The sequence below is a fragment of the Sminthopsis crassicaudata genome, chromosome 1 (genome assembly GCF_048593235.1).
Source record: "Sminthopsis crassicaudata isolate SCR6 chromosome 1, ASM4859323v1, whole genome shotgun sequence".
In the NCBI taxonomy this organism is placed as follows: domain Eukaryota; kingdom Metazoa; phylum Chordata; class Mammalia; order Dasyuromorphia; family Dasyuridae; genus Sminthopsis; species Sminthopsis crassicaudata.
Window position 1 is genome coordinate 57,400,816 of NC_133617.1, and position 13,045 is coordinate 57,413,860.

At 45.2% G+C, this 13,045-nt stretch overlaps 1 protein-coding gene across 1 annotated transcript in view; it reads right to left on the reverse strand.

Moving 5' to 3' along the window:
* The window catches only part of ARID3A (AT-rich interaction domain 3A), a 70,934-nt gene that overhangs the window by 19,010 nt on the left and 38,879 nt on the right, over nucleotides 1-13,045 (reverse strand). Inside the window, 2 exon segments of the mRNA XM_074305296.1 lie at nucleotides 7,087-7,138; nucleotides 7,140-7,160. Of these exon segments, the coding sequence (XP_074161397.1) occupies nucleotides 7,087-7,138; nucleotides 7,140-7,160 (73 nt within the window).

The window sequence follows — 13,045 nt, forward strand, 5'->3', positions numbered from 1 at the left end:
AGGAAGAAATGTGGGAGGGAGGAAAGGAGTGGTGAAAGACATTATAATGTAGGTAAAGATGAGAAGAGAGACCACTCTGATTAATCTCTGACAAATTAGGATGACAAAGACAACAACCTCAAGAGCTCTCTGTTCTCTCTGTCTCTCCTATTCACTTGAGAATCTGTCAGTTATGGAACACCTCAGACTGATGGTCCACATTTTCAGAGCAACATACTAAACATCCTTCCAAACCCTGAAGTTGTGGGATCAAAGCTGAGACAGATTTATTAGTCAAACCAAGAAAGAAGGGACTTGGCGGGAATATCCGAGGAGGGGAAGTCAGAGAAGAGCTATCCAGCTTGTCTTGGGGGGAGGGGGGAAGGAAGGGGAGAAACCACCCAAAGACCAGGCTCTGACAACTGGCCCACTCCCACAAAGCGGAAACATCCCTTCTTCCTTGAAACCCCCTGCCAGGAATCTGAGTTGAAGGCCCTTTTGTTGGAAAAGCCCACCCGGAAATTTCGTCTGCTACCCTTTCCCCTGCCCTATCCCCTCATAGTGAAGCCCTGGCTGTGCGGCGCCCCCCCAGCTGTGCTGGGCTAGGCTGCAGGCTTTGTGGGAGGGACGGGGCTGGGAAGAGGATGTTTATAGAATAACCCTGAGCAGGGAGGGCAAAGCCTATTCATGGGGAGAGTGGTGGGGAGGGCCTGGTTTACAGAAAGCTCCATTCATTCCCAGCAGCCAGTAGACCCATCCCAGATAAGGGATGATGCTGTGGGGGTGAAGGGTGGGAGGCTGGTTGTCAGGGAGATGCAGGGATCTGGTTCTGTGGATGAAACATGCGTGAAATCTAAAATCTAATAACAGATACCTGCTTCCCTCCCAAAAGCCCTAGTAAGAGACACCTGTTCCATGAAAATCAAGGGAGTTGGGTAGAGGGAAAGCTAGCCTTGGAAACAGGAGACCTGGATCTCAGTCCCCGTTCTTTCTGTCACTGGTTGTGTGACCTTGGTCAAGTGCCTTCTCACCTCATTTCCCTTATCTGTAAAATGGAGGCATTGGAATGGACAGAAAATTCTTTTTAAATAGTGTAATTCCATGTTCTGAGTTCCCTTTTAGCTCTGACATTTTCTCATTCACGGTTCTATTTGGAATCTGACCCCATTTTACAAACAGATCCAGAGAGAAAGTTCTTGGCTGAGGTTCTCTGATAAACTGCCAACATCAGTGGGATTGTTTGAACTTAGATATCCAGACTCTTTCTTCATGCTCCCACATCACTCAGAACAAGAGGGAAACACTTGATCCAGCAGGTGCCTGAGATCTAAGAGAACGAACCCCTCGTTTTTCACCCCAGAATGGGACTAGTCAAGGCAAGTGGCCATAAGGCTTGGAAACATCAACTGTACAACAGCAGAACAGTACAGACACGGCTAGAGAGCAGGCCGTGTGAAAAAGATCCAAGGATCTTAGAGGACAACAAGCGCAGCAATGACTTACATAGTAGCCACAAAAAGGTTAAGTTGATATTAGTTATCTTAGTTAAATTGATATTAAGTTATTCCAAGGGACACAGCTTCTAGAACATGGGAGCTGGTGGTCCTTTGCAGTTTTGAGTATCATATTTTAAGAATGACAATTTTTGTTGCTTTTCAGTTGTTCCTGACTCTTTGTGACCCCATTTGGGGGGTTTCCTGGTAAAGATGCTGAAGTGGTTTGCCTATTCCTTCACCAGCTTATTTTACAGATGAGGAAACTGAGGCAAGCAAAGTGACTTGCCCCAGGATTATTAAGTGTCTTTCTGATTTCAGGATCAGTGCTCCATATACTGCCCTACCTAATGTTCTGCACTCAGAGGAAGATGAAAAAGGTAAAGGGAGACCATGCCATAGTAGAATGATTTCTTTTTTTGCTAAGGCTTAAGTGACTTGCCCAGAGTCACACAGCTAGAAAGTGTTAAGTGTCTGAAGTCAGGTTCGAACTCAGGTCCTCCTGACTTCAGGGCTGGTGCTGTAACTGAGACACCTAGCTGCCCCCACCATAAAAGAATTGGCTGAAGGCACTGGGCATGTCTAGTGGGAAGAAGAGATGTCTTCAAGGTTTCTGGCAGGATTGGATTAGATTTGCTGCCTCCTTTTCTCAGGAGACAATGATTGGCAGGGGAGGGGGAGGAAGGTTCCCAGAAGCATATTAAAAGTTCAGGTATGGCAATATTTCTTAATACTTAAAGCAATACGAAAAAGCCACCAATAAGGGGGAAAAAAAAAAAAAAGTCTGCCTCTTCGTTACTGGAGGTATCCAAGCAAAAGCCAGATGACCACTCCTTAGGCACGTTGCAGAGGCTTGAATCAATGGCCTTGAAGGCCCGTCCAGTTCTCAGAGTCCACAATTCCTCCTTGGCACAGGGAGCCAGGCCGACCTCCAGGCCTCCCAACCCCCTCCTGGATATGTTACAAACCAACAGTAATGCTTTCTCACACGGGGATAGCACTTGTCAGTTCTGATAAGGCAGGGACACAAATGTCCCTGATGCGAGGCCGAATGTGATAAGGGACAAAAGAGGGATAGAGATAGTCTCTATTACAGGAGGCCAGATGAGGAAAGGAAGCACATGAGCTGAAACTTGAAGGAAGAGGGCTAGAAAGATCCAAGGATCCAAGCTGGAAATGTGACCTCCGAGGTCACTTGATCCAAACCCCCTCCTTTTACATATGGGTAAAGTGAGGCCCAGAGAAGTCAAGGGTCCTCTCCAAATCCAGGATTAGGAAAGGAGGTAGAGGAAGGAGGATCTATCCCTAGAGAATCCAAAGTCCCTTCCCATTAATTCAAGTCAACAAAGCAACACGCTAGGGAAACAAAAAAAATCATTTCTGCCCTTAATGAGCTTGTATTTTACTTGGGGGAGGGGGGCCATACAATACACACAGAGACAAGTAGATACAAATGTAGGGAAAGGGACAGGGTGTTATTTTACTGTTAGAGAGAATTCCCAGGTGAAGAAATTCCCTCCACCAGGGCAGAGAAGACGAGTATCTTCTCTTAAATCTGTAGCATGAGAGTTGCCCAGAGCCCCGGGAGTTTGACTCATTTGGCCAGGATCCCATAATGACCACGTGCCAGAAGTGGGACCATACCATACTGTAGGTCCTGTAGGAGGTGGCAAGGCAATGGTGCCCTAGAGAAAAGAGGTAGAAATGAAATGGGAGAGAATTTGGGGCAAAAGAAAGACATAACATAAAGGGGGCAGCAAGAAAGCCAGTTTGGAAGGAAAGGAGGAGGAGAGATAAATAAAATGAGTCTGGAAACACAGTTTAGATTCTAGAGGACCAATGTCAGAGCAATGATCCTCCCAACGATGGAGTCGGGGTACAGAATGGCACACAGATTTTTGGACATGGGGTGTGGGAGGCCATTAGTTCTGCTTGACTGTGCATAATTGTTACAAGGGATTTGTTTTTCTTTTTTCAATTGGTGGGAGGTGGTGTAAATGAGAGAGAATAAATGATTTATTGATTTAAAAAATTTTTTTCAAAGAAGAAAAATAAGCTTGGGGAAGGAGTTCTTAACCTTTTTTATGTGCTGAACTTCTCAGGTGATCTGGTGAAGCCTTCTCACAATCATGTTTTAAATGTATAAAAGGAAAAACATAAGGTTACAGAAAAAAGCAATTATACTAAAACACAAATTAAAAAAAAAAAAAAGTTCATGAACTCCCAGGTTAATAAACCCTGGGCTACCAAGGACTATAAAACTTCAGTAAAATTAGCAATACTATTATGAGGTCTGCATCCCAAAGAGATCCAAGAAATGGAAATGGATCTATTTGTACAAAAATATTGATAGCAGCTCTTTTTGTGATGGCAAAGAACTGGAAATTGAGGGGGTGCCCTTCAAGTGGGGAATGGCCGAACAAGTTGTGGCCTATGAAATGTTAGTGTGATAAAAGAAATGATAAACAGAATGTTTTCAGAAAAACCTGGGAAAACTTACATGAATTGATGCAAAATGAAATGAGCAAAAGCAGAACATTGTAACAGCAATACTATATGATGATCAACTGTGAATGATTTAGCTATTCTCAGCAATGATCCACAACAGTTCCAAAGGAATCATGATGAAAAATGTTATCTTATCTCAAGAGAAGGAACTGGTGGAGTTTGAATGCAGATCAAAGCAAACTTCTTTTTTTTTTTTTTTTTTTAAGTTTATTATTCTTGGGGTTTTTGGTCTGCAGTTTCTTTTGCAACAAGGCTAATTTGGAAATGTTTTTCATGACTGCACAAGTATAACCTACATTAATGTACTTGCTTTCTCAAGAAAGAGTGAAGGAAATAACAGAGGAAGGAAGGAATATAGAACTCAAAATTGAAAAAAATGTTAAAAATTTTCATTTACAAATCAATGAGGGGCAATTATATGGCAAAGCCAATGGAGTACTGTCCCTGGAGTTAGGAGGACCTGAGTTCAAACCTGGCCTTAGACACTTACTACTTACTGGGTGTGACTCTGAGCAAGTCACTTAATACCAATTGCCTCAGAGGCAAAACAAAACAAATAAATAAAAAAAAGAAAAGGAAAAATTAAATGTTAATTTAAATTAACATTAAATTAATTTAATTTCCTGGACTAGGTCAAGACTGGACAGAACTTTAAATTCATTTTCAACGAGAGGTTTAGTGGAATTTTGCAGGAATCCAAAGAATTGAATGAATGATCTGACATTCTATGCTCTAAGGAACTCTCCAGATGTGAAAATGTATATCTGAAGCTCCCTTCTAGTTCCAGTGGTCTGCAAGCCTGTCTAATCCTGAATGCCTGTGGAGATAAGTCCTTAAACATCTGCTCCGGGCAACAATACTTTAGAAGCCCAGGAGTAAAAAGTTCCCACTTAAAGAAGGCCAGTAGATGTAGTCAATTCTGGAAACCTGCCACTACTAGTAATGTGACATTGGAAAATCTTTGCCCTGATCACAATTTTAGTTTCCCCAATTGTAAAAAGGAGGAGGTACGCTAGATAGCATTCTATCTTCTAAGGGCCTTCCCAGGTCGGACATGCCGTGTTCTCAAGGCCTTCTCAGACTGACATTCTATGTTCTAAGGGTCTCCCAACTGTGACATTCTATGTTCCGAGATATTTTCCAGCTCTAAGGTTTTATGTCTTAAGGACCTTCCAAATTCTGTCATTCTAAGGTCCCTCCCAGCTTCTATATTCTAAGGGCCCTCGGTTCTGACATTCTAAATTTTAAAGACTTTCCAACTTCCATCACTTTGAGATTCTATATAACTATTATGTAGAAAAAATTCAGCTTATTTCCTCCACCCACTCCAGGCAGTCCTGTCCACAACCAGACCATCTGCTTTCTCTGGGAATCTGATCTCTCCCACTGCACACTCAGGCCAACCTCCTCTTTTTCTGTCCCTTGGTAAACACAGATGGGAATCTAGGATCCAGGAGTCCCCTCCCCCACCCCAGGCCACCCACTCCTGCTTAGGACAATTTATCTTTTTTTTTTTTTTAAATCGAGGGAGGGAATTTAGAGAGAGATTCATAAAGCAATATACAATCACATTGAGAACTAGATGGGGAACTTAAAAGTCAATTAGTCTAAACCGCTCATTCATTTTAGAGAGAAGGTAGATATTTTGCACAAGGCTTACATAGGTATAAAGTGATGGAGCCAGGATTTGAACCCAGGTCCTGTGGCTCCAAATACAGCATCCATTATACTATATCACACTGCACCAAATGGAAACTTTATCAAAAACAATCTAGGTCCTACAGATATCCATGGAGCTATTTTCTAATTGACTATGGACAACCCTGAGAGGTAGATAGGTCATTTCTGCAATGGGGAGAAACCATTTCAGGTGCCTAAGGGATAGGAGAGCTGGGTTTGGGGTAATGATACTCTCATTAGAACAGGATCCAAACCCCTTATTTCCTCTAGTGAAGGGTCTTTAGAAGGTGTTCCAATCAATGACACAGCTTGACCAATGAACAACTAAGTCATTTGAACCTTCCACCCACGCTGGCTCTCAAGGGAGGCTCTATTCCCAGGGCTCTCCCCTTTGCCATCTGTCTTCTGGCTCCTCCCAGCCTCTGGTTTAAAGGAGAAGGGGCAGCCTTTGAAATATTATCGCTTTTTTCCTGAGACTCTATGACAGTTTCTAGGAAAATTTGGAATAATCTCTAGATTATACCACAGAAAGGAAATTATGGTGGAAATCTCCTTGATGTTCAGGGGGAACCCCACCCACATATATGAGCACAAACCAAGTCACATCAGAGCTCAAATTCTGTCTCAAGTGGATTATGTTGTGTGAGTTTGGACAGGTAGAGATGGTTCTGGAGGTCCCTTCTAACTTAACCTATAATCCTATGGAGGAAGGAGTACTTGGGGTGGATGAGAGGGATAAAGGATACTACTGAGAGGTCCTTAGATTCTTCTTCCCTAACTCCATCCCATTGCATGGAAAGCCTGGGCTCCCACATGAAGAAAAGCCAAGCACCAGGATGCCCCGGGCCCCAGCTCTGTTTATACATTGAGATAAAACAGTCTCTTGGGTTCCCTTTAAGCACAGGAACTTGCCCCCTTTCTGCTGCCTGCCTGCCTCGGCCAAACTGTCCTGCTATTGGTCTGCAGAGGAAAGGGCTCGAGCGCAGGCCCTTCAATTCAATAAGCACTTGCTATGATCAAAAAACCTGTAAGTTTCCTGAGTGCAGGAATGGTCAATTTATTTTTATTTTTATTTTTTGCTATTTCCCAGTGCCTACCACAGACCATAATAAATACTGGTTGACTGATGAAAACTGCCCTCAAAGAGCTTACATTCTCCTCGCTATCCATTTGTACAATCATGAGCAAGTCAGTTCACCTCAAAAAGTTTCAGCTTTCTCATCTGTAAAATGGGGATAATATCACCTATATTTTAGGAATGATATATATCATAGTATTTGTGAGGAAACTTTCAAATACTACCAGATATAAGTTGTTGCTGCCATTCCTACATGATGGATCCAAAATCTAAGGTCCAAGGCCCCTGTTCAGGGATGATTTCTTCCCAGCCTCTGCTCTCTTTCCCAAGGTAGGAGAAAACCCTCACCTCGTTTCTGCATGAAACTGAAGAGGTCATCCAGAAATTCTTTCCTCTTGGGGGTCCCCGTCCAGTTCATACAGCTGTGTGAAAAGAGAGGAGACAGGGTTACTAAGTTAAGAAGAACTCAGAAAGACAAGGGCTCCTTCCCTTCCCACCTTACTCTGCCCCATCTGGACCTCCAGAGGGAAGACAGCCACTCTTCCCTTCCCTTCAAATCTGGAGATCTTAGGAGTTTTCACAGGAAAGAGAGGGAAAGGCAGTCAAACACTCCATCTACAAGCATTTAGGAAATACTTATTTCATGTCAGGTATTGTGCCAGGCACTGGGATTACAAACAAGGGCAAAAGCACAGTTCCTTCCTTCAAGAAACTCCGTCTTCTGGGGCAGCTAGATGGCATTGTGGAGAGATTGCTGAGTCTGGAGTAGGAGGACCTGACTTCAAATCTTAGGTTTTTATTAGCTGTGTCACCCTTGACCTCTGCCTTCTTCAGTTTCTTCATCTGTTAAATAGGGATAATAGCATCTATCTCTCAAGATGATTCTGAAGACCAAATGAGACTCTAATTATAAAGTGCTTAGCACAGTGTGGGGCACGGAGGAAGCACTACATAAATATTAGCTATTATCATGATGACTATTAAATGTAATACAGGGCCAGTTAGATGGCACATTGGATAGAGTATTGCTTGGAGTTAGGAGGATTTACATTCAAATGCAACCTTAGACACAATGCTTCCTGTGTGACCCTGAGCAAGACAATTAACCCCATTTGCCCCTCCAAAAAAAAAAAAAGAAAGAAAGAAAGAAAGAAAGAAAAAAAAAAAGGAAAAAAAAAAGCAATATAGCAATTATGTTCAGAGAAGATATAAACAGAGTAAATGGAAGGTAAACTCGGGCATCGACATTTAAAGAGAGCCAGAGAAGGCCTGGTTTGAGCTGAGTCCTGGAAAGCCAGGTTGATGAGAGGAAGAGCAAGATGTTCTAGGCAAAACAAAGGTGGAGATTCCCAGGTGCAGCGTCCTGTGAGAAAAACAGCAAAGAGGTCACCGTAGCTGACTGGAGAGTGTATAATGGGGTGTCAGGTATAAGATCACCAGGAAAGTGGCAGAGGGGAGGGCAGAGAGGTGGAAGCGGTTTACGATGGCTCGGAACAACAGGGGATTTTGTGTTTGAGTCCGGAGGTGACGGGGCTCCACTGGAGACCATTGGAGAGCAGGGTGTGCTATGGACAGACTTGCTCTTTAGGAAAATCCCTTTTTGGATTGGATGATGAGGGGCCTGAAGTGAGGAGAGACCTGAGGCAAGGATACCCAAAGGCTAGCAGGCTATTGCAATAATGATTGCAACAGTGCAGGTATGAGGAGATAAAGCTGCACCGGGGTGCTGGCAGGGTCAGAGGGGACAAAGAATGTACAGAAAGATGTTGCAAAAGTTGAAGTGACTGGACCTGCCAACAATTGGCTTGAGATATGTGGAGTGATTTGGAGTGAGTGGCGATTAATGCCACATGATGAAATTGCTCGCCTGAAAAGATGGCGGTGTTCTCAATAGTAACAGGAAAGGGTCGGGGGGGAAGAGGGGGGGGGCAGATAATGAGTTCTGGCTTGGACACGTTGAATATAAGATGTCCAGGAGACTCCAGAGCTGGGGAGGAGGAGGGAGACCTGGGAGCAAGGGAAGGAGGGAGACTTGGGAGAGCCATTCCCATCTTTGGGTCCAACTCCAAACCCTGATAGGCTTCCTAAGCCCCCTGACAACTGAGGAAGAGGGCTTCAGAAGTCCTGCCTACGGTGGCGTGTAAATCTGAGGAGAGAGTAGAGAGGCCTTAGATGGGCTGGGAATGGGTCCTGAGAGCTCATTCAAGCCCAGAATTCTATTTTCCACATGGGCTCCAAGGCCTCCCGACAAGAGTGAGAAGCCTTTTCTCCCCTCCTAGAAACCATAAGGCTCTGAGCTCCTGGGCTGGTGCACGAGGCAGAGATAATTAAAGAGGAGTCAGAGAGGAAGGGGAGGGGGGTGTTTGGGGAGTGGGAGGAAGGAGGGATGAAGTAAATACCAGGCTTTAGATTAAACACTCAGGAATGCAGTTTGGACTCCAAACAGGGAAGGGGGGGTGGGGTGAGGAGAAGATGAGGAGAGAGAGAGAGGAGACAAATATTGAAACCAATAATTAAACCTCCCCAGGAGCTGGTGGGCGGGCAGGCCCAGGGGCGGGGGGAAGAGCTGTCATTAAGTCCAGAGGAGCAGAGGCTACCACCCTGGCTGATGATGGGGAGCCAGACTGGGGATGGGATGGAGGAAGTACATTTCTACAGCCTGCCTGGGTGTGTATGTGTGATCTTGGATAAGTGTCTGCCCTTCTAACAAATAATGAGAGCGCTGGCCTGGCTGGCTAACAAGATCTCTTCCACCTCTGATAATCGAGGTTCTAGGTTTACAAAAGCCACCCCACCCTAGATTCTAAGTGTCTTTACAGGCCAAACATTTCCTGATTCTATTAATAGATGATAGCACAATAAGCATTCCGATTTCTGACCTTCTGAGATCAGATTCTGAGCTTCCTTGGGATATATATAAGCACAGCCTGACACTGGGCCCTGCAAAGGCAGTTAGGGAATAGAGAAGATCAAGTTCTAGAAATCTGACATTAGAACCCAAAATGTCAGAGCTGGGAGGGCCCTAGAACCCAGGAGGTCAGAGCTGGGAGGGCCCTAAGATATCAGAACTGGGAAGGCCCTTAGAACCCAGTGTCAAACTGGGAGAACCTTTAGAATACAGAATGTCAGAGCTGGGAGGGTCCTTAGAAGTTGGGATATCAGGGTTGGGGTCTTTGGAATGAGGAACATCAGAACTGGAAAGAACCTTACAAGCATGTATATATAGCCCCTTCATTTTACAGAGATGTTGGATTTAGAGTCAAGAACATGAGTTCAAATCCTATCTGTTATTATTATCTGTTATTACTGGGCTAAGTCCTTTAACCTCTGAAGGCCTCATTTCTCCATATGAAAGTTTGGACTAGATGGACTCAGATCCCTTTTAGCTCTCTATGGGCCCAAAGATCCTTACCAGTACCAGAATTCTAATCAGTCGTCCCATCCACCCCCATAATTCTCCATCCCCAAGTCTATAGGATTTGGGGAAACAAGCAAAGCTGAGGCCCCACGTGGGTGGGGGGTGGGGGATGGGGGATGCTGTTTGAGGGCTGACAGGAAGATCTATGTGAAGCCTGAGCCCGGGGTCCCCAGCTCCACCTCCAGCTTTGTGAGGCTTTTGTCTCGGGACCACACCCAGCGCCAGCCTGTGGCAGCCCCACATTCCTGGCCTGATTTATGGGCCCAGCATGGGGAGGCAAACATCCACTACTGCCTTTTTTAAGGGGGGGCTCAGCCCAGCCTCATCCCAGGCCCTGAGGCTCTCCTGGAAAGGGGTAAAAGGACCCAGAGGGAGAGAGCTCAACCTTGTGGACCTAAAGGGAGATCAAGGGCTGGGGCAGGGCTCTTAACTACAACCCCCCCACGTGGCACTAAAGACCAAGACGAGGGGGACAGCTCCCTCCGGTTCCCCTTAGTCAAGGGTCACTGCCCTTTGAGCTTCGGCCTGCCCAGGCACATGGGCAATCGGCGCAGCTCCATGAAAGCACACGTCTGTCCGTCTGTCCCATCTATCTCTCTCACTCCAAGGGTTACTCACACACGTAATCTTCCTAGAGTTCCCATCCCCTGGTGTGGCTCCTTCATTTTCCTTGTCCGTTTTCCCCTTCGCTCTTCTTTTTCTCCCCTCTCTCCAATTTTTGGTTGTTTCCCCTGTTTTCTCTGCCTGTGCTGCTTTTTCTTTCCCTCCTGCTTCTGCACCCTTCCTTTTCCTTTATCCTTTCATTCCAGTTTTTTCTCTTTCCTATATCCTTTTTCCTTCCTTCCACTTTCTCTCTCCCTTCCTCCTATTTTCTTCTTCCTCTCTGTCTCTGTCTCTCTCTCTCTCATTCCCTATTTTTTCCTTCCCTCCTTTTCCCCTCTCTCCCTCTATGCAGGAAGACTGGTTAGAAAGTAAACCAGATTCTTGCCTTTGGCCAGAAATCTGCACAAACACCTAGCCATCAATTAAGATGAATTAATTATCTGATCAAATAAACCACAGACTGTTTCCGGGATAAATGCTTCTGGGGCCCTCGTGGTCGTGCTGAGCTCCTCACCTGTCCCCCTGTCCCCTTCCCCAGGATTGTGTGGGCCCCAGCTCTGATCTCCTAGGCCTGGGGGCCAAGCAGAGGTCCTCCCAGCTACAAGGGGGAGGATGAGGAGGACATACCCTGGCAGGAGGCTCTGGCTAGCTCCGTGGCCTGGGAGATCACAAAAACTCTGACGTCACTTAGAGGGAGAAGGCCAAGGCCTCACCACCCCCCAACCCTCAACCTCAGCACTTGATATAGGATAGGGCACCTGTGACTGGCTTTGGGTACAATCCCAGATCTTGACATGATGGTTTTCTTCAATGACCATCTTGGACAGCGGCCAGAGGAGCAGGATGAGGGTAGCTGTTTCATAGAAAGAATCCCTGGACCTAAATTGAACTTACTATCCCATAGCCAGGACCCCTCAATGCTTGTGTCCAGATGATCTCAGAACAGGGAGCGCTGCCTGTGGTCCATCTCCAACTCTCATGGATACGCAAACACATGTTCTCTTTAGGATCGGTTCTCCTGTGCTCAAAGACTCTTTCCTTTCTCTTTTTCTTTCTACCTCCATCAAATTTTCTTTTTTCTTCCCTTTCCTAACCCTAAGCTCACTCTCTCCCTATCCCCAAGTGCCCACGGGGTTATGACTAAGAGCAGAGGTAAGATCAAGGTCTCCTTTCTCTATGTAATGAGGAAGCTCCATTAGATATGCTAAGGGCTCTATTCCCTCGGCCATCCTTGGTTCTAAGAGACCTCCCAGCTCTAACATTCTGTGTTTTAAGCGTTCTCCCAGCTCTGACATCCTGGGTTCTAAGGCTCTCCCGGCTCTGATATTTTATTCTAAGGCTTGCCTACATTCTACATTCTAATAGTGTTTCCAGTACCTGTATTTCCCATGCTGCAGTTCCTCACTTACACTGAAACCACGAAAAAGTAAGAGAGTGTAGAGGAAAGAATACCATCGGAGACACCAGAAGAAATGGGCTTCAGGGTACTAGGGTTCTAATCTAACAGGCACTAATTATTTTCTATATGACCCTCACCAACTTAGTTGCCCTTGGGGTACCTCAGTTTCCTAAATCAGACAAAAGAGGGAGTTGGAGCTCATGATCTCAAATCTAGCATTCCATATTCTTTGCTCCCTTTAGGAGCCCAAGGTGACTGCAGCATTACTGCCCCGAGGCCTTGGAGGAGTTAGGGAGGCAACAGGCCCCCATCATCCCCTTCAGGTATAGAATTCCGCTCCTTAGTTAAATCTCATGAAATCAATCACAAGACCACTGGATCAGAGATTTAGATTGGACCCCTTCGGCTCCTGGCCCTTATCTGAATCCAACCTTCTCTTTTTCCAAGGGAGGAAATGTCAGGCTCAGAGAGTGATTTGCCTCAGTTTCCTCATCTGTTAAATGGAGAGAATAATAGCATCTATCTCTGAGGGTTGCAAAATTCGAATCCGTGTTTTCTTGATGCCAAATTTAGCTAGAATACCATGGTGGCTCTAATAACAGAAGACACCTAATCCAATCCTTTTCCAAAGCAGGATCATCTTCAAGGATAACTGAGGCAAATGACTATGCTCCCATCACTTGAATACCTTGAAGGAAGGGGGAGCTCAATACTTCCCAGAAAGCTGCTTATTTTCATTATAATGGCTGCCATATTTTTTAAAAAAGCTTTTCATACTATAAACCCCAAATCTGCTTACCTGTGCCTTCTTACTACTGCTCCCATTACTACCTGAAGGCATCAAAACAAATTTAATCCCTAATTCCCTATGGCATTTATCATCTTCC